The 21,449-nt window shown below is 49.7% G+C and overlaps 1 protein-coding gene and 1 long non-coding RNA gene across 4 annotated transcripts in view; one reads left to right on the forward strand and one right to left on the reverse strand.

The window, feature by feature from the left end:
* LOC138743092 (uncharacterized) overlaps positions 1–5,329 on the reverse strand; it is a 44,308-nt gene extending 38,979 nt beyond the window's left edge. The window contains exon 1 of the long non-coding RNA XR_011344652.1: positions 5,073–5,329. This is a non-coding gene — a long non-coding RNA (uncharacterized lncRNA). The remainder of the gene's footprint in view (positions 1–5,072) is intronic.
* Positions 5,330–5,447: 118 nt separating this feature from the next.
* LOC138743093 (la-related protein 1-like) overlaps positions 5,448–21,449 on the forward strand; it is a 180,963-nt gene continuing 164,961 nt past the window's right edge. For all 3 annotated transcript variants that reach the window (XM_069897907.1, XM_069897909.1, XM_069897908.1), the window contains exon 1: positions 5,448–5,873. In XM_069897907.1, coding sequence (XP_069754008.1) covers positions 5,468–5,873 — 406 coding nt within the window. In that variant the 5' untranslated portion in view covers positions 5,448–5,467. The remainder of the gene's footprint in view (positions 5,874–21,449) is intronic.

A 21,449-nucleotide genomic window follows, 5' to 3' on the forward strand; every position in this document is an offset into this window, starting at 1 on the left:
GGCTCAATGAGCTTTCCAGGCTAGTACAGTATGTCATAATTGTAGGTGGAGAGCTCAATTCTCCATCTCAGGATTTTGTCGTTTTTGATTTTACCCCAGTGCTGTCTGTTAAACATGAAGGCAACTGCCCATTGCTCAGTCAGCAGGGTAAGATGCTTACTGGCGAGGTCATGCCTCAGTGCCATAGTGCTCTGATGATAGCTTGGGCCTCTTTCTCGATGGAGGAGTGCTGAATCTCGAAGCCCTGGGAGAGTCCTCAAAAAAATGCCATAGGCCTGCCTGCCTCTCTGGTTAAGTGTGGCGGCCAGGGGAAAGTCCGATGTGTCACTCTCCACCTGGAATGAGATGTACTCATCCACTGTGTGCATCATGACCTTTGCAATGTCAGCTTTGATACGATCAAATGCCTTGCGGGCTTTTGCCAATAGGGGAAATTGGTGACCCTGATGAGGGGTCGGGCCTTCTCCGCATCGCTAGGAACCCACTGGGCATAATAGGAGAAAAACCCCAGGCACCTTTTCAGGGCCTTGGAGCAGCAGAGGAGTGGGAGTTCCAACAGTGGGCACAAGCAGTCAGAGTCGGGGCTGATGACTCCATTCTACACCACACAGCCTAGTACAGTCAGGCGGTGTGTGCTGAAGATACACTTTCCTGTGTTATACGTCAGGTTGAGGTGTTTCACGGTGTGGAGGAATTTTTGGAGGTTCTCATCTTGGTCCTGCTAGTCATGGTCGCAGGTGGTGACGTTATTGAGGTATAGGAAAGTGGCGCACTGCCCGTGCTTGTCCACCATCCGATCTATTTCCCTTTGAAAAACAGACACTTCATTCGTGACCCCAAAAGGGGATCTCAGGAAGTGGTACAGTCAACCATCCACCTCGAAAGCAGTGAACTGCCAGTCCTTGGGGTGGATGGGGAGCTGGTGATAAGCAGACTTAAAGTCTATGGTCGAGAACACCCTGTATTGAGCAATCTAGTTCACCATGTTGGATATGAGGGGTAAGGGGGGTATGCGTCAAGCCAGGTGAGCCTGTTGATGGTCTGGGATTAGTCTATGACCATCCGGTGTTTCTCCACACTCTTCACTACAATGACTTGGGCTCTCCAGGGCCTTGAACCATGCTCTATCACTCCTTTGGCGAGAAGCCGACTCACCTCGGAGTTAATAAATGCCCTGTTCCTGGCGCTATATCTCTGACTTATAGTGGCAACGGGCTTACAGTATGAACGGGGGGGGTGGGGGTGGATGGAAGAGAGAGAATTCGGAGCATGGAGAGGCCGCATATCGGATGTGGTAATTGAGTTTGAGGCTGCTGGTGAGTGACGGGCGGGCAGTTCATAAACTGTTCATTACAGACTGTGAGAGGAGGGTGGGGCCCATTGTACTCCATGGTGACACTCTAAGTTGCACTGAAAGTCTAACCCCAGTAGGACAGGTGCGCAGAGCTGTGGCAGTACTAGGAGTTTGACATTACAGTATACTATGCCTTGGATAGTCAGTGTCACAGTACAACTGCCAAAAACTTTAGTCGATTTGGATTTGGAAGGGAAGAGGGAGAGGTTGGAAGCAACACCATCACGATCAGTGATCTCTGTGGCGTGCACATGTTCCAGGTCCCTGGAGGTGGCAGTGGAAGTGACAGCATTGAAGATGGCAGCCCCCATTTGCACGTGGTGCTGCTGGGGTTGGGGGTTTGCTTAGACTTACAGACCTTTGCAAAGTGTCCCTTTCTCCCACAGTTGTTTCCCCGGATGCTTGCCCTGCCTGCAGAAGTAGCACTTTGGGTGTCGTTAACTGCTGTGGAGGTCAGCTCAGGTCGAAGGGGGTTTGTGATTCTGCCTCCCAAATTGGCGGCGCCTGTGTTTCCCCACGAGGCAGCCGCGTGTTTGCTGGAGAACGATTCCGCATTGTGGATGGCCACTTCCAGAGTGTTTCCTAGTTCAATTGTTTGAGGTAGGCTCACTCTTTTCTGCTCAAGTAGCCTCTGCCTCACGTAATCGGAGCGGATACCTGCTACATAGGTGTCTCTGAGCAGCAGCTGAGTGTGCTGTTCTGGACTCACAGCCTGGCATTTGCAATTCCTTGCAAGCTCCTGCAGGGCCCTGACAAAGTCATTCAATGGTTCCCCAGGTCGCTGTCTGTGCGAGTGGAGTACATGCTACATATAGACTTAATTCATCTATACCTTGTACTGGTCTTTCAGGGTGTCCATGGCATCTCCGTATGTCTAGCAGTCCCGGAACATCTGGTAGATTCGGTCCCCGATGTACGAAAATAGCAGACAGAGCTTGTCTTCGTTGTCCTGAATCACAGCTGCAGAAGCTGCAAGGAATGTTTCGAAGCAGCGGCGCGAGAGTGCGAATTTGTTGGCTGCTTTGGGTTCTCTCGGATCAATTTCTAGGCGGTCAGTTTCATGTATTTGTCCATGTTCCAAAGAAACAAAGTCTTCCTAATAAAATTGATGCACGATCAATTACGCAAAGACTGAAGTTATTGGAACTGAAGGCTTTTATTATTAAGAGATTGACAACTCTTTCTGACCCAGTCTCAAACTAGAGCCAAGCTTACGGCATGGGAGATAAAGGGGCGGAGTCATGAGCCGGCCATTGAGAGCAGGGTCAAACATAAAAGGTCATATCATTTACATATACAATAGTGATTTCACCACGGTTATAATGTTGAAAGCACGATTCTGATTACACCTGATCTAGATAGGAACATAGGAAGTAGGAACAGGAGTAGGCCAAAAATGGCCCATCGAGCCTGCTCCGCCATTCAATACGATCATGGCTGATCTAATTTATGACCTAACTCCACCTACCCGCCTTCTCCCCATATCCCCTAATTCCTCTATCATGTAAAAATTTATCTAACCGAATTTTAAATATGTTTAATGAGGCAGCCTCAACCACTTCCCTGGTTAGAGAATTCCAAACACTCACTACTCTCTGGGAAAAACTATTTTTCCTCATCTCTGTCCTAAATCTACTCCCCCGAATCTTGAGACTATGTCCTCTCGTTTTAGTATCCCCGGCCAGCTCAAAAAACCTTCCTACATCTATCCTATCCATACCCTTTATAATCCTATATGTTTCTATAAGATCTCCTCTCATTCTTCTGAACTCGATGGTCCAGTATCCATGTTGGAGCTGTTTAGAAGGGTTTAAACCTCTTTGGCAGGGGGATGGTGTGATGGAATATTTGTAGATGTATTTGGGAGATAGAGTAGGTTACATACATACACATACTTTAAAACAGATCTTATTTGAAATACTGAAGAATTCATATTCAGTGAATTTACAGAAACTATAGAGAATGCTATGCACATTTCACAAGTAGGGGCTATTTGAAATGTTGTCATTAAAGCAACAAGCAGGAGACACTCTGGCTGTTGAAAACTCTTTACAAGAGTTTTGACAGAGTGCACAGAAAGGTCACTTCTGGGGTTTGTTTACCTAAGACAACAACTTGACCAAGAAGACTAATTCCTATTGTTTGCTGGAGAAGGTCAGGTGTTTTGCAAGTGAGATAGTCACATGGGAGTTCGTATCTCAGATTTTAGGGAGAGAGAGAGCTGAACAGTGCAAGCCAGGAAGCTTGTTGGAACTGAAACAAACTCCAGAGCGGCGGATGGCTGGAAGTGCTACCAATCTGATGTTTTTCTTGGAATAAGTGGAACAGAAAGGAACTCTGTGAAAGCCTGAAAGAAAGAGGTTATCATCTGGAGAACCCTGATGGAGCAAGTTTCATCAGCAAGACATTGAGGTGACTAATCGTGGTACCTCAGTTGTGGAAATCCTGCAACAACAAACCCTACGAAAACCTTCCTGAGCAGTAAACATTTACCTTTTGAGCACCAAAGCCTGATGAACTTTATGCATGTTAAATTCTGTGCACAGTATAAGAATTACCTGCAACCAGTGAACTTGGAAGAATGAGAAGTGAGATTGAACTGTGAACCAAGGAACTTTTCTCAAATTTATACTCACATTACATACACGTGCGCTAGAATTTGAAGGGGATTAAGTTGGGTTAGTTAAGTCAATAGAGATAAGTTAAAGTTTGATTCTGTTTTCATGTTTAAGGATAATTAAAAACAACTTTTGTTGAAGTAATACTTGTCTTCGTGAATTTCTATTGCTGCTGGGTTTTGGGGTCCTTTGGGCTCGTAACCATGGGAATTAAAGTGTTATGTCAGATGCTGAAGCAGTTGGTGTGAGGAAGGGAAGGGCATAAATGAACCCAGTTGTATGGGTTGAAATATGTTTACTTTAATGCATTAAGAAAGAGTGATAAATTTCAAGAATGGATCAGTACATGGAATTATGATATTGTGGCCATTAAGGAGACTTGCTGTTGCAAGGGTGCTAGATGTTCCAGGGTTTAGTTGCTTTAATAGGGAGAGGGAAGTAAACGAAGGGAGGGTGGGGGTCTCCCCAATAGCCACTGAGGAGCAAATAAATTTTGTAAAGGTGCAAAAATGACAGGGTCGTTTTAATGAATTACTTCAATTTCTCTAATATTCATTGATTCACACCTCCTTTGAGCCAAAGGGTTTGATGGGCAGACTTTTATGAGGTGTCGAAGAAGCATTTTTGACACAGTATGTGGTCAGGCTGACTAAAGGAGAGGCCAAATTGGATCTAGTGCAGGACAAAGAATCTCTTCAGGTGACACGTCTCAGTGGCGAACATTTCTGAGTTAGTCTCAGAGGCTGAGACTGAGGAGATATCCCTCAAACAACAGAGGTGGGAGTAATGGCATGAGGTAAAACAGAAAGGTCTGCAGACACCGTGGTTGAAGTCAAAACACTGTGCTGTACAAACCATGAACTTTATACAGCAACATAACCAGCGTTTCAGCTTTGAGCCCTTCACCAAGGATGTTGTCATGACAGAGGTGGCCACGTGCAATGATGGACACCGAGGATATGAAGAGACTTTGAACTGTTTTCTTTTTTCCAAATAATTTATTGTGAATAAAGTCTATGCTGGGAAATAGCATTGTCGTTATGAGATGTTTATACTATTATATCTGGGCAAAGAAAGGTTGGGAAGACCGAGAGGTTTACCTGAGAGTTAGCAGATTGAGGCCTGGATGAGGTTGACGCCGACAAGTTTCTTCCGATGAGGAGCAATTTCTGCTGTTAAAACGTGACAAGAATTTGTGCTGTAACAGCTGAAGGTGTGACGAGAACCTGCTGATGGAGCTGGACCAAGGCGGGCACAGGCTCGAGGGACCGATTGGCCTCTCCCACCAGCTGGCAAGAGAACAAGCTGAGGCACGGATCTGGCATGAGAGACGGCGACTTCACGTCCACCGAGCCGCCCCGCCACTTTCCCACTGGGCATGCGCACTGCTAGGGCGTCCGCCCCACTCCTCCCGGTTGCCAGTCGTCCGCCTCTCTGCTGGGCATGCGCACTGCCAGCGCGCCTGACAACGGCAGACTGCGTGTGGGGCGTGCACATGCGCGAGACCCGTGCTGCCACACGGAGTCGAGCCATGGCCGCACAGGTGCAGAGTCTGCCGCCGCCTCACCGCGCCACGGCTACGGCCCCAGCCCCTGAGCAGCCCCCGCGTCCCGAGCCCAGCGACGCGCAGACCGGGGCCAAGCGCCTCATGGCTGCGCCGCCCCCCAAGGTGAACCCGTGGAATAAGGCGGCCTCCGTCGGGGAGGTCGGAACTTCGAGTCCCGGGCCTGCCATGGAGATTGGGCCTGATGGCGGGCCCGAGCCCCTGGGGCCGGTCGGCGACAACGGCGAAGAGCCGAGATCCGCCAGCATCCGCAGGAAGGAGTTCATTGAGGCCCCGCCGCCCAAGGTGAACCCGTGGACGCGGAGAGTGAGCGGGAGCAGCATGGAGACCGAGCCAGGTGGGTGCGAGGCCGGGGGGAGGGGAGGCCTGGCCTGCGGCGGGAGGGAGGTGGTCATTGGATGGGACTGCGAGGTGAGAGCGGCTGTTTCCCCCCCCAAGGCGCTGCCCCCGAACACCGCGTCTACGAGAGGCACGGGCCCTCGCTATGTCTCACCCTCTCACACAGACCACCGAAGCCCAAGTTAGTGACGCGGCCTTCCGCACCCTTCCCCGTCTACTTTCCTTCCTTCCCCGTCCACTTTCCTTCCTTCCCCGTCCACTTTCCTTCCTTCCCCGTCCACTTTCCTTCCTTCCCCGTCCACTTTCCTTCCTTCCCCGTCCACTTTCCTTCCTTCCCCGTCCACTTTCCTTCCTTCCCCGTCCACTTTCCTTCCTTCCCCGTCCACTTTCCTTCCTTCCCCGTCCACTTTCCTTCCTTCCCCGTCCACTTTCCTTCCTTCCCCGTCCACTTTCCTTCCTTCCCCGTCCACTTTCCTTCCTTCCCCGTCCACTTTCCTTCCTTCCCCGTCCACTTTCCTTCCTTCCCCGTCCACTTTCCTTCCTTCCCCGTCCACTTTCCTTCCTTCCCCGTCCACTTTCCTTCCTTCCCCGTCCACTTTCCTTCCTTCCCCGTCCACTTTCCTTCCTTCCCCGTCCACTTTCCTTCCTTCCCCGTCCACTTTCCTTCCTTCCCCGTCCACTTTCCTTCCTTCCCCGTCCACTTTCCTTCCTTCCCCGTCCTCCCCCTTCCTTCCTTCCCCGTCCTCCCCCTTCCTTCCTTCCCCGTCCTCCCCCTTCCTTCCTTCCCCGTCCTCCCCCTTCCTTCCTTCCCCGTCCTCCCCCTTCCTTCCTTCCCCGTCCTCCCCCTTCCTTCCTTCCCCGTCCTCCCCCTTCCTTCCTTCCCCGTCCTCCCCCTTCCTTCCTTCCCCGTCCTCCCCCTTCCTTCCTTCCCCGTCCTCCCCCTTCCTTCCTTCCCCGTCCTCCCCCTTCCTTCCTTCCCCGTCCTCCCCCTTCCTTCCTTCCCCGTCCTCCCCCCTTCCTTCCTTCCCCGCCCGTCCCCCCCATTCCTTCCTTCCCCGCCCGTCCCCCCCTTCCTTCCTTCCCCGCCCGTCCTCCCCCCTTCCTTCCTTCCCCGCCCGTCCTCCCCCCTTCCTTCCTTCCCCGCCCGTCCTCCCCCCTTCCTTCCTTCCCCGCCCGTCCTCCCCCCTTCCTTCCTTCCCCGCCCGTCCTCCCCCCTTCCTTCCTTCCGCGACGTCCTCCCCCCTTCCTTCCTTCCGCGACGTCCTCCCCCCTTCCTTCCTTCCCCGCCCGTCCTCCCCCCTTCCTTCCTTCCCCGCCCGTCCTCCCCCCTTCCTTCCTTCCCCGCCCGTCCTCCCCCCTTCCTTCCTTCCCCGCCCGTCCTCCCCCCTTCCTTCCTTCCCCGCCCGTCCTCCCCCCTTCCTTCCTTCCCCGCCCGTCCTCCCCCCTTCCTTCCTTCCCCGCCCGTCCTCCCCCCTTCCTTCCTTCCCCGCCCGTCCTCCCCCCTTCCTTCCTTCCCCGCCCGTCCTCCCCCCTTCCTTCCTTCCCCGCCCGTCCTCCCCCCTTCCTTCCTTCCCCGCCCGTCCTCCCCCCTTCCTTCCTTCCCCGCCCGTCCTCCCCCCTTCCTTCCTTCCCCGCCCGTCCTCCCCCCTTCCTTCCTTCCCCGCCCGTCCTCCCTTCCCCGCCCGTCCTCCCCCCTTCCTTCCTTCCCCGCCCGTCCTCCCCCTTCCTTCCTTCCCCGCCCGTCCTCCCCCCTTCCTTCCTTCCCCGCCCGTCCTCCCCCCTTCCTTCCTTCCCCGCCCGTCCTCCCCCCTTCCTTCCTTCCCCGCCCGTCCTCCCCCCTTCCTTCCTTCCCCGCCCGTCCTCCCCCCTTCCTTCCTTCCCCGCCCGTCCTCCCCCCTTCCTTCCTTCCCCGCCCGTCCTCCCCCCTTCCTTCCTTCCCCGCCCGTCCTCCCCCCTTCCTTCCTTCCCCGCCCGTCCTCCCCCCTTCCTTCCTTCCCCGCCCGTCCTCCCCCCTTCCTTCCTTCCCCGCCCGTCCTCCCCCCTTCCTTCCTTCCCCGTCCGTCCTCCCCCCTTCCTTCCTTCCCCGCCCGTCCTCCCCCCTTCCTTCCTTCCCCGCCCGTCCTCCCCCCTTCCTTCCTTCCCCGCCCGTCCTCCCCCCTTCCCCGTCCCCCCCCTTCCCCGTCCCCCCCCTTCCCCGTCCCCCCCCTTCCCCGTCCCCCCCCTTCCCCGTCCCCCCCCTTCCCCGTCCCCCCCCTTCCCCGTCCCCCCCCTTCCCCGTCCCTCCCCCTTCCCCGTCCCCCCCCTTCCCCGTCCCCCCCCCCTTCCCCGTCCCCCCCCCTTCCCCGTCCCCCCACCTTCCCCGTCCCCCCCCTTCCCCGTCCCCCCCCTTCCCCGTCCCCCCCTTCCCCGTCCCCCCCCTTCCCCGTCCCCCCCCTTCCCCGTCCCCCCCCTTCCCCGTCCCCCCCTTCCCCGTCCCCCCCCTTCCCCGTCCCCCCCCTTCCCCGTCCCCCCCCTTCCCCGTCCCCCCCCTTCCCCGTCCCCCCCCTTCCCCGTCCCCCCCCTTCCCCGTCCCCACCCCTTCCCCGTCCCCCCCCCTTCCCCGTCCCCCCCCCTTCCCCGTCCCCCCCCCTTCCCCGTCCCCCCCCCTTCCCCGTCCCCCCCCCTTCCCCGTCCCCCCCCCTTCCCCGTCCCCCCCCCTTCCCCGTCCCCCCCCCTTCCCCGTCCCCCCCCCTTCCCCGTCCCCCCCCCTTCCCCGTCCCCCCCCCTTCCCCGTCCCCCCCCTTCCCCGTCCCCCCCCCTTCCCCGTCCCCCCCCCTTCCCCGTCCCCCCCCCTTCCCCGTCCCCCCCCCTTCCCCGTCCCCCCCCCTTCCCCGTCCCCCCCCCTTCCCCGTCCCCCCCCCTTCCCCGTCCCCCCCCCTTCCCCGTCCCCCCCCTTCCCCGTCCCCCCCCTTCCCCGTCCCCCCCCCTTCCCCGTCCCCCCCCTTCCCCGTCCCCCCCCTTCCCCGTCCCCCCCCTTCCCCGTCCCCCCCCCTTCCCCGTCCCCCCCCCTTCCCCGTCCCCCCCCCTTCCCCGTCCCCCCCCCTTCCCCGTCCCCCCCCCTTCCCCGTCCCCCCCCCTTCCCCGTCCCCCCCCCTTCCCCGTCCCCCCCCCTTCCCCGTCCCCCCCCCTTCCCCGTCCCCCCCCCTTCCCCGTCCCCCCCCCTTCCCCGTCCCCCCCCCTTCCCCGTCCCCCCCCCTTCCCCGTCCCCCCCCCTTCCCCGTCCCCCCCCCTTCCCCGTCCCCCCCCTTCCCCGTCCCCCCCCCTTCCCCGTCCCCCCCCCTTCCCCGTCCCCCCCCTTCCCCGTCCCCCCCCCTTCCCCGTCCCCCCCCCTTCCCCGTCCCCCCCCCTTCCCCGTCCCCCCCCCTTCCCCGTCCCCCCCCCTTCCCCGTCCCCCCCCTTCCCCGTCCCCCCCCCTTCCCCGTCCCCCCCCCTTCCCCGTCCCCCCCCTTCCCCGTCCCCCCCCCTTCCCCGTCCCCCCCCCTTCCCCGTCCCCCCCCCTTCCCCGTCCCCCCCCCTTCCCCTTCCCCCCCCTTCCCCGTCCCCCCCCCTTCCCCGTCCCCCCCCCTTCCCCGTCCCCCCCCCTTCCCCGTCCCCCCCCCTTCCCCGTCCCCCCCCCTTCCCCGTCCCCCCCCCTTCCCCGTCCCCCCCCCTTCCCCGTCCCCCCCCCTTCCCCGTCCCCCCCCCTTCCCCGTCCCCCCCCCTTCCCCGTCCCCCCCCCTTCCCCGTCCCCCCCCCTTCCCCGTCCCCCCCCTTCCCCGTCGCCCCCCCTTCCCCCCCTTCCCCACTTCCCCGCCCGCCCTCCCCCCTAGCCCTCCAACGCCGTGACCCCTCCTAAAACGCTCATTCCCTTCCTCTGCTTCTCCCAGCTCCCACGTCCTCTCTCATTTTCTGAACCCTTCCTCCCCAACCCCACCCTTCATTCCCTTTGCTTCTGTCCCTGTTGCCCCACATTGCCACTTTACTTTATCTTAGCCGTTTATCCTATATGTTTTATTTGATTCCAAGATTTTGACATTTCATTAATGAAAGAACAGAACTTGAGGTGATGAGACTATCCAGCCTCCACTTTGTTGTGAAACTCAACCGCTCTTGGTCAACTGAAATTTTTTTTCAGATGCTACCTAATTTATTAGGACTTCTATAGAATACTTGTTTTCATTGAGTGGCGAGCATAAGGATTTTAAATTTATCTTGAGCATACCACTAGTCTGAAATCAAGACATTGTGAGTTGTGATCTGCTTTTTAATGGGGAAATGTCTTGCTTAGTTAAATGATTTCTTGCTATTTTCCATTCATAAACAATTTTGTAGCATAAAAACAGGTCCTTCAGCCCATTTATACTGTCCCAAATTATTTTTCTGCCTAGTCCCATCGACCTGGATTTAGAAATAGGAGCAGGAGTAGGCCATCTGGCTCATCATACTCCTCCTTACCCCTCCCATTCATGTACCTATTCTCTTAAATACTGTAATTGAACCTCCATACATCAATTCTACAAACAGCTTCTTCCATGCTGTCAGCACCCTCTGAGTGAAGAAGCATCCCTTTAAATATTTTGCCTTTCATTCTAAAGCCTTTAGTTCTTGGCTCATCCAACCTCTGGAAAAAGTCTGCTTGCATATATATATGCTCTATCAATATTCCTCATAATTTTGGAAATCTCTATCAAATCTGCCCTCATATTCTGATGCTTCAAGGAATATAGTCCTAACCTATTCAATCTTGCCTTACAACTTGGCTCCTCAGATTCTGGCAACAACCATGTAAATTTTCTCTGCACTCTTTCAATCTTATTGATAACTTTCCTGTAAGTAGCTGACCAAAACTACACAATACTCCATATTTGGCTTCACCCATGTCTTGTGCAACTTTACTATAGTATCCAAAGTCCTATACTCAATACTTTGATTTATGATGTGCCAAAAGCTCTCTTTACAACCCTATCTCTCTGTGGTGCCACTTTCAAGGAATTGTGTATTTATTCCCAGATCCCTCTGTCCTGCTGCAGTCTGCCGTGCCCAACTGTTTAATGTGCGAGACCTACACTGGTCTGTCCTCGCAAAGTGCAACACCTTGCACATGTCTGAATTCAATTCCATGTTCCATTTTGCAGCCCGTTTATCGGCTGGTCCAGATTCAACTGCAAGCTTTGAGAGCCTTGCTGACCACTCCAACTTCATTCTTAATGTCATCTGGAAATTTGCTGATCCAATTTACTACATTATATACAATAGAATATTGAATCAGATGGCACATAACAATGGACCAGGCACTGATTTCTGAGGCACACAACTAGTTGTAGGCCTACTCTTTGAGAGATAAACATCTACTACCACTCTGACTTTACTGCAAAGCCAAAGTTTAATCCAGTTTACTATCTCATCCAGAATACTAAGCAACTGGACCTTCTTGACTGACTTCCCATTCGAGACCTTGTCAAAGGCCATACTAGAGTTCAAGTCAATATCTACTGTCTTTCCTTCATCAGCTTTCTTGGTAAACTCCTCAAAAAAAACTTGATTGATTAGCTATGACTTACCATGAGCAAAGCCATGTTAACTATCCCAAATCAGTCCCTCTCCAAGTTCTGATCTCTAAGCATGCCTTCCAGTAATTTACCCACTACTGGTGTCAGGATCACTAGCCTATAATTTTCTAGATTATTCTTGGAGCTTTTTTGAACAACAGAACATCATCAGTTGTCAATCCTCCATCACCTAATGTGGCTAAGAATGTTTTGAATAATTCTGCTCGGGTCCCAGCAATTTCTGCACTCGCCTACCTTGAGGACCAAGGGAATATCTTGACAGGTTCTGGGGATTTATCCACCCTTGCTTCAAGACAGCAAGCTCCTCTAATCTGTATGAAGTCCATGGCCTCATTGCCCTTTGGCTTCACTTCCATTAACTGTGTCTGTCTCCTGAGAAAATACATATATAGAAAATCCATCTCTCTTGGTTCCATGCATAGATGACCAATGATGTTCAAGAGCACCAATTTTGTTTCTTGCTTTTTGCCCTGAAGATATCTGATGAAGACCGTGGGATTTTCCTTCACATTGTCTGCATATCAACATTGTGCCCTCCAGATTTCCATCTCATGTTTTCTTACATTTCTTGTATTCATCAAATATCTAATTTGTTTCTTGCTGAATATTTCTCGAAAAGTGAAGTTAGTCATATCTTTAATTCTGACAGGAACAGTACAAACTCTAATCTCAAATTTCACTTTGAAGGCCTTCTATTTTGCAAGCACACACCCCTTTTGCCAACAAGCGACCTGTTCCATTTTTCACTTTCCAAGTCCTTTCTGATACCATAAAAATTGACATTTCTCCAATTTAGTATTTGCATTTATTCACGGCTGAGAAACAATGTGGATTTCTGGGCAGCGTGCATGGATTAAGGCAGTACTTTTACTGCCTGAATGGATAGTGGAAATATCTAGATTATCCCTAAAATCACCAAGGCATAGAAGATGAACAAATCTATTATACATTGGCACTGGATGAACAACATAGACTCTGGCTTTTGGTTGGTGAGTTTTCACATAATCCAAGAGCTATTATTGAGCATTCATTGTAGAATATTATAGCTAGTACAGGACTTTCAGCTCATGACTTGTGTAAACTTACTCCACAACTATTTAATTTTTGCTTGCCTCACATCCATAATACACTATTTATCTTGTGCCATGTGCCTATCCATGAGTCTTTTAAATGCCCCTATTTCAGCCTCCACCACCACTCCAGGCACCCATTACTCTTGAGTGGGAAAAAAACCTTACCTCTGACATCTCCCCTAAACTTTTCTCCATTCACCTTAAAATGATGTCTTCTGGTATTTGCTATTGTTGCTTCAGGAAAAATCTGTTGGTTGGTTCCCCTTTCAGTCACCTCATTCTTCATTGTACCAATGAGAAAGCCCTAGATGATATGTTCTCCAATCCACGCAACATTCTGATAAATTTCCTCTGCACTTCCAAAGTTTCTACATCCTTCCTGTAATGATGTGACAGGAACTGAGTGCAGTACTGCAAGTGGGGTTTAACCAGTTTTATAAAGCCACTCCTTGAACTCAATCCTCCAACAAGGACAGCACACCATACAGCACCTTAATCACCCTATCAACTTGCACAGCAACATTGAATGATCTATCAACCTTGACCCCAAGAACTCTATTTCTCCACATTAAGAATCATGTACTCTTCCTTCAAGTTCGACCTTTCAAAATGCATAATTTCACACTCGTATGGATTGAACTCCATCGGCTACTTTTCTGCATCCTGTATATATCCTGTTGACAAGCTTCCACATTATCCACAATACCTTTGTACCATCTAGAAACTAACTGGCTCATCCCTCTACTTTAACCAAATCATTTATAAAAATCACAACAGGAGCCCAGAACAGATCCATGCAGGCATCCGCTAGTCACTGACCTCCAGGGAGAATAAACTCCATCTACTACTAACGTTTGCTTTCTACTTGGTAGAGTTTGTGGTTTTGACAAGTTTTGCAGAAGATACATTGGCATTGATAGTTAACTAAGGAAGTGAAAAATAGTATTAAATTAAAAGAAATGGCACACGTTGTTGTGAAAATTAGTAATAAGATGAAGGCTTAGAGAATTTTTACAAACCAGCGACAAAGTTATAAAGAGGGCAAAGGTAGAGTATGAAAGTAACTTGCAAATAATTGAATAAGAATACGAGCATCTGTCTTGTAAAGACAAAGCCATTGAAGGGAGCATTCGTCTCTTAAAAGATCGAGGAACTAATAAATTGATTGAATTGAGTTGCTTAATAGTTTTAAAGGAAGACACCTCAGCTATCTGTCTTAATCATTCTTTATTCATGCAATGGCTGAGAAAGTGCACTCAAGGCTTGAGGAAATTTGACATATCACTTGCATCCTTTAAGAATTGCTACAGGTGCACCATTGAAATTATCCAGTTAGGTGCATCAATGTGTGTTTGGCTCAGACCACCCTCCCCTCCATCAACTTTATCTATAATTCTCATTATCTTGGAAAAGCAGGCAACACTATCTTCACCTCCCTTCATGAGTATGAGATCACAAACCACCATATTCAAGGACAGTTTATTTCCTGCCATTAACCAACTCCTGAATAAACCTCAAAATAGTAAAATTACCCTCTGTTGGCTTTGCTCTGTACCAACTGATCTTTCTCTGTAACCCTGAACTTTTCCACTGTGTCTTATATTATGTACAAGTATTCCACTGATCTGCTCGCAAAACAACTCCATCCCTGCATTTTGGTTCTTGTGAAAATAACCTTGAAAATTATTGTGATGTGCATTGAATTACTGGAAATGCATGCTAGTATGTGGAAGCAAATGTGATAGCTATGTACAAGAAGCATTTAAACAGACTCATGATCAGAAAGGGGATGGGAAGCTATGAACAACATGCAGTAAAATGTATTGTTTAAATTGGCATGACAGCCACCATAGACATGGTGGACTGAAGGACCTGTTCCTGTTCTGTCCTCTTCGATGTTCGGTGTTGACTGATGTCTTTATCATTGTTTAGGCCATTAGAACAGTTTGGAGAATGAAAATAATTGGAAAAGTAATCAAAAGTGAGATGATGAAAACATTTCAAATGAAGTTGATTAACTATCCAAAAGGAAAGAATTTGCAGGGCTGTGCAGAAAGGACAGGGAAATGGGATAAGTGGATTGTGCTTGAAGAGTGTTGATATGAACTCGTAGTGCCAAGTGGTCATCCTCTATCTGTCACAATTTTATGACTGGAGCAAGTTGAAAGTTTGACAGATAAAAGTACAGCTGAACAAGGCAGAGAATTCAGAAAACTGGCTGATTGGATGACAGGACTAGTCTGTTTCCGCTCCTCCCCACCTCTAAGGAATTCTGAACGAGGTAGCTAGGAGATGGTTGTTGCAGGTACTGGATGTGATGTGACAGATAGTGTAAAAGTTGGGTTTGGTGGTAAGGAGCACAGTAGATCATCTTCTGTATAACAGAGTACAAGACTAATGAGCTTTACTTTGAGTAGTAAGTAATGAATCCACCCATCAAGCTCATTCCCTCCCAACCTGCTGCTTTCAAAATCTAGTATTGATTTGGAAGGAAGGTTTATATTTGTTTTACTGATCAACAGTTTTTCAGAAATACACAGAATACCTTCACAAGTGATGAATTATGTTGAAGAATTTGGTCATTGCTTAATTCCAGTGCATTCAAAATACATTTATTTTGTAAAGGACAAGAAGCTCTAAAGGAGGGATGTCCAAACTTTTAATTTTTAATTTAGACATACAGCACGGTAACAGGCTATTTTGGCCCACGAGTACTTACTGGGGTATAGGTTAATTGGGTGGCACGGATTTGTGGGGCGAAATGGCCTGTTACTGTGCTGCATGTCTAAATTAAAAGGTTGGCCTCATCTGCTTCAAAGGCTTGTCGATGAGCTGGTGATTATCCTGCAAATGGAATGAGGTTAGGAGCAAGAAAAATTAAAGAGAAGCATTTTATCGAAATGATGAGGGATTGCAGAGGGGTCTAAGTGTCCAGTACGTGATTTGGAAAGGAATATATGCTGGTGCAGCAAGTAATTGTGGGGAAAAAAAGCAATGATCGCAAAAATATGTTATAGAATGTTACTGTTTATTGCTAGAAGTATGCAAATATAGGGAGGAGATGTTTCAATTATAAAGGCATTGATTAATCCACTTCTGGAATGCTGATGCAGGATCTCAACCTGAAACATTGACTTACCCTTTTTGCCTCCTCAGATACAAAGTGTTCTTTGGTGAGTTCTTCCAATTTGTTAGTTAGGAATACTGTGTACAACATTAATCTTCTATTAATTATGCTCTGAAAGCAGTTCACAGTAGGTTCATTGGAAAGGGCAATTTCTCTTGAATAAGCCTGACATGGACTCCCTGGAGTTCAGAAGAATGAAGGGGACTCAAATGAAATGTACAAGACTCTGACATGTCTAGGCAGGGTGGATATTTGAGGCAATATAGACTCCTGTGTGCTTCTGAGACCTGAACCTCCTACAGCAAGCACTGGAAAGATGCTATCTGGGCTGATTCCACAAAATCCTCCAAAAGCACTGACTGAACTAGCCACCATATTCAGAATTGACCCCATAGTTGGTTTTGTAGAAAGGCCAAGTAGATTGCATGCTGGTATCAGACCTCCAAAGCAGATGCTCTGTTCTGAGCTCAGTCATGAAAAGAGATTACAAGGCAAACAGGAAAAAATATGGAAGTGTTCAAAGCTTTTTTGGGTGGCATAGTTGACGTAGAGGTTAGTGCAGTCCCTTTACAGCGCCAATGATTGGGACTGGGGTTCGAATCCAAAGCTGCACATTAGGGTAACTTCTGTAAGAAGTTTGTAGTAGGTTTTCCCCAGGGGCTATGATTTCCTTTCATAGTTCAAAACGCACCTGGGGTGTAGGTTAATTGGGCGGCACGGACTCGTGGGTTGCTATGTTGTATGCCTTTCTTTTCTTTGGCTTGGCTTCGCGGACGAAGATTTATGGAGGGGGTAAATGTCCACGTCAGCTGCAGGTTAGTTTGTGGCTGACAAGTCCGATGCGGGACAGGCAGACACGGTTGCAGGGGAAAATTGATTGGTTGGGGTTGGGTGTTGGGTTTTTCCTCCTTTGCCTTTTGTCAGTGAGGTGGGCTCTGCGGTCTTCTTCAAAGGAGGTTGCTGCCCGCCAAACTGTGAGGCGCCAAGATGCACGGTTTGAGGCGATATCAGCCCACTGGCGGTGGTCAATGTGGCAGGCACCAAGAGATTTCTTTAGGCAGTCCTTGTACCTTTTCTTTGGTGCACCTCTGTCACGGTGGCCAGTGGAGAGCTCGCCATATAACACGATCTTGGGAAGGCGATGGTCCTCCATTCTGGAGACGTGACCCACCCAGCGCAGCTGGATCTTCAGCAGCGTGGACTCGATGCTGTCGACCTCTGCCATCTCGAGTACTTCGACGTTAGGGATGAAAGCGCTCCAATGGATGTTGAGGATGGAGCGGAGACAACGCTGGTGGAAGCGTTCTAGGAGCCGTAGGTGATGCCGGTAGAGGACCCATGATTCGGAGCCGAACAGGAGTGTGGGTATGACAACGGCTCTGTGTACGCTTATCTTTGTGAGGTTTTTCAGTTGGTTGTTTTTCCAGACTCTTTTGTGTAGTCTTCCAAAGGCGTTATTTGCCTTGGCGAGTCTGTTGTCTATCTCGTTGTCGATCCTTGCATCTGATGAAATGGTGCGGCCGAGTTAGGTAAACTGGTTGACCGTTTTGAGTTTTGTGTGCCCGATGGAGATGTGGGGGGGCTGGTAGTCATGGTGGGGAGCTGGCTGATGGAGGACCTCAATTTTCTTCAGGCTGACTTCCAGGCCAAACATTTTGGCAGTTTCCGCAAAACAGGACGTCCAGCGCTGAAGAGCTGGCTCTGAATGGGCAACTAAAGCGGCATTGTCTGCAAAGAGTAGTTCACAGACAAGTTTTTCTTGTGTCTTGGTGTGAGCTTGCAGGCGCCTCAGATTGAAGAGACTGCCATCCGTGCGGTACCGGATGTAAACAGCGTCTTCATTGTTGAGGTCTTTCATGGCTTGGTTCAGCATCATGCTGAAGAAGATTGAAAAGAGAGTTGGTGCGAGAACACAGCCTTGCTTCACGCCATTGTTAATGGAGAAGTGTTCAGAGAGCTCATTGCTGTATCTGACCCGACCTTGTTGGTTTTCGTGCAGTTGGATAATCATGTTGAGGAACTTTGGGGGGCATCCGATGCGCTCTAGTATTTGCCAAAGCCCTTTCCTGCTCACGGTGTCTAAGGCTTTGGTGAGGTCAACAAAAAATCCAGAAACATTTGAGACTTGAACTCCTGTATTGGTAGAACATAACAGTCCCTGTGTAAATGATTGAATGGGTGCCCATGTTGCCGACCCATTCTGGGTTCTTACTATTCCCATCTGTAGAAGATTACATTTGTCACATTGACCCAATTAGCTGTCTCAGGAAAAGCAAGCAATTCTCAATGATGAGAAAGAATTAGTGGACTGTGAATAAGATTATGTATGATTAGCAGGATCTAGATGAACTGGGTAAGCGGGCAAAGAATCACAGATGGAACCTAAACTCAGACAAGGGACAGATGTTGCACTTTAGTAAGTTAAACCAGGGCCGGACTCCCACAATGAATAGTTGGGCCTGGGGATGCTTTGTAGTGCAATGAGACTTGGGGATTCCTATGAAGGTGGCAACATGGGTGGACAGGGTAGCGAAGAAGGTGGACAGGGTAGCGAAGAAGGTGGACAGGGTAGCGAAGAAGGTGGACAGGGTAGCGAAGAAGGTGGACAGGGTAGCGAAGAAGGTGGACAGGGTAGCGAAGAAGGTGGACAGGGTAGCGAAGAAGGTGGACAGGGTAGCGAAGAAGGTGGACAGGGTAGCGAAGAAGGTGGACAGGGTAGCGAAGAAGGTGGACAGGGTAGCGAAGAAGGTGGACAGGGTAGCGAAGAAGGTGGACAGGGTAGCGAAGAAGGTGGACAGGGTAGCGAAGAAGGTGGACAGGGTAGCGAAGAAGGTGGACAGGGTAGCGAAGAAGGTGGACAGGGTAGCGAAGAAGGTGGACAGGGTAGCGAAGAAGGTGGACAGGGTAGCGAAGAAGGTGGACAGGGTAGCGAAGAAGGTGGACAGGGTAGCGAAGAAGGTGGACAGGGTAGCGAAGAAGGTGGACAGGGTAGCGAAGAAGGTGGACAGGGTAGCGAAGAAGGTGGACAGGGTAGCGAAGAAGGTGGACAGGGTAGCGAAGAAGGTGGACAGGGTAGCGAAGAAGGTGGACAGGGTAGCGAAGAAGGTGGACAGGGTAGCGAAGAAGGTGGACAGGGTAGCGAAGAAGGTGGACAGGGTAGCGAAGAAGGTGGACAGGGTAGCGAAGAAGGTGGACAGGGTAGCGAAGAAGGTGGACAGGGTAGCGAAGAAGGTGGACAGGGTAGCGAAGAAGGTGGACAGGGTAGCGAAGAAGGTGGACAGGGTAGCGAAGAAGGTGGACAGGGTAGCGAAGAAGGTGGACAGGGTAGCGAAGAAGGTGGACAGGGTAGCGAAGAAGGTCTTTGGCCTACCTGCCTTCATTAGGGCATCAATACCTCATCAGTGCAGGAGCAGGCAGGTCACGATAAACTTTACAAAAAGTTGGTGAGGTTGCACTTGGAACAGATATTATTAAGGTGGGGAAGGTGCAAAAAATATTAATTTGAATGTTATCGAGACTGGGCGGCTTGAATTCTAAGGAGGGGATAGAGCCCGGAACATAGGAAGCTGAAAGGGGAACTTGCAAAGGTTTCTAAAATCACAATGCGCTTAAATAGCCATAGCCTTTATGGAATCAAAAGGGGTAAGTCGGTGTCGATGCTGGGCAAATGCTCAGCAAAAGGAGATGGAAGGCATTCCTTCTGTCCCTTGCGCAAGGTGTGGTACCTGTTTAGCCTCCCAATTGATTACATGAAGCCATGGATTGCAGATGGTGGATAGCTTTTACAAACAAATTCTACAAATTGATGATTGTAAAACTAAAAATGCTGGGAAGATGAATCTGCTGATCAATGGCTAAAGTTAACCATCCAGTATGGACAGTGCAACTGAAGAAGGCAACAGGAAACCACTTCAGTATTTTTCCTATACATATAATCACCTCACTGACCCCCTCCATAAATCTTCGTCTGCGAAGCCAAGCCAAAGAAGAAGAATCATGAACTCAACGACGACTATAGCTTCAGCACAAAGATGGAACCTTCACCAAAGGAGAACAGAGGAGGAAACAATTACAATTCGGAAGATCAGAGATCGTGACAGATGGAGAGACATGATCGCCCATGCTAAGTGGCAAGGCACTACTACTTTAAGTATTCCCTCTTGCCATAGGTGCTCTATGATTAATAAGGGATTGCTTAAGGTGGTATGTGGGTGGAAAGAAAAAGTTTGAAAACCACTATTTTAATTGTACCTAATTGACTCGTTATGTGCACGGTTTCATAACTCCAAAAGAAATGGGCCAATGACAGTTTTCTCCAGCAAAATATTTCAGTAACAATTGGGTCTAGAGCAGTGATTCTCAACCTTCCCTTCCTTGGTCTTTCCTTCAGGAACATTTCTATTTTCATAATTTTTCAGTGAGTGTATGGCTGAAAGAAACAGCCAATACTTTGTTGCACAAACTAAGAACTCAAATTTGTGTGCACACAGAGCAGCGCCAGTACTTGGCATTATAATATGCAGAGAACACAACCTAGATATTTTTTGGCAAAATCGTAACTGGTGCAGGATCATGTATCTTCAGCTTTCTTAATTTGCTTTGCTTTAGTTCAACATTATATTATTTTAGTTTTTAATTGACAATTTTTAATATCTCCAAAACAATTTTAAAATAAATGTTAGTTTTAAGTATGTTAATTTGTCACTTTATACAATGAGAAAGGTCCTCCTGTTAGCAGTCTTGACAGGTTAACTCTTAATCATAAAGCTGTATAGGGAAGAACAAGAATGCAATTTACAGAATATAGAATTAAAATTAATAGAAGATCATTTAGTACCAAGCAATGGCAGCATGATCAATCTGCTGCATGGTTCATTCAGGCATCTGATGCCTGTGTGGGGGGGGGGGGGGGGGGGGCGGAAATGCCTTTATCCTGTGGGGTGCAATTTTGCACTTTAAGCCTCCTCCCCGATAGCAGGAGAGAAGATAGTATGTCCTTATTACAATAGTATATAGGGCTGCCTTTACCAGGTAGCAGGAGTGGTAGATTTAATCTATGGAGGGGAGGGAAGTTTTCTTAATGTTCTAATCTGCACTCGTATAGTGATCTTCTGCATCTTATCTTTAGCATGCTGTGATGCATCTAGTAAGTGTGATTTTTGGGGTGCACTGACAGGAGTTGTTGAGGGATATAGGAACATGCTGAACTTCCTTTGTCTTAAGAGAGAGTAAAGGCTTTTTTTTTGAAGTTTGCATCAACAAGGCCTTCTTTAAACATTTATTCCAAAGAACTTGAAGTTATCTACTCTTTGCAGTTCAGTGCTATTGATGAGGAGAGGGGTGTGGTCTCTGCCACTCCTTTCCCAAATTCAGTGATTATCTCCTTTGTCTTATTGATGTTGAGAGGGAGAATGTTATCTTGGTGCCATATCACCATTCTTCCTGTGTACAGAACATTTAGTATGGTTAGCGTAGAGGTTAGCACAACGCTATTACTGCGCCAGGAACCCTGGTTTGAATCTGGTGCTGCCTGTAAGGAGTTTGTATGTTCTCCCTGTGTCTGTGTAGATTTCCTCTGGATGCTCTAGTTTACTCCCACTCTTCAAAATGTGTGGGGATTGGAGATTAATTGGTACAGTTGGGCAGCACGGGGTAATGGACAGGAAAGGCCTGTTTCCAGACTGTATGTCTATATTTAAATGTCAAATTTTAAGATTTAAATTTAAAACATTGAAATCTGCAGCGCAGTTCAGGTCCTTCAGCATGCAATGTTGTGCTGACCTAAT

The sequence above is a fragment of the Narcine bancroftii genome, chromosome 9, assembly GCF_036971445.1.
Source record: "Narcine bancroftii isolate sNarBan1 chromosome 9, sNarBan1.hap1, whole genome shotgun sequence".
Taxonomy (NCBI): Eukaryota; Metazoa; Chordata; class Chondrichthyes; order Torpediniformes; family Narcinidae; genus Narcine; species Narcine bancroftii.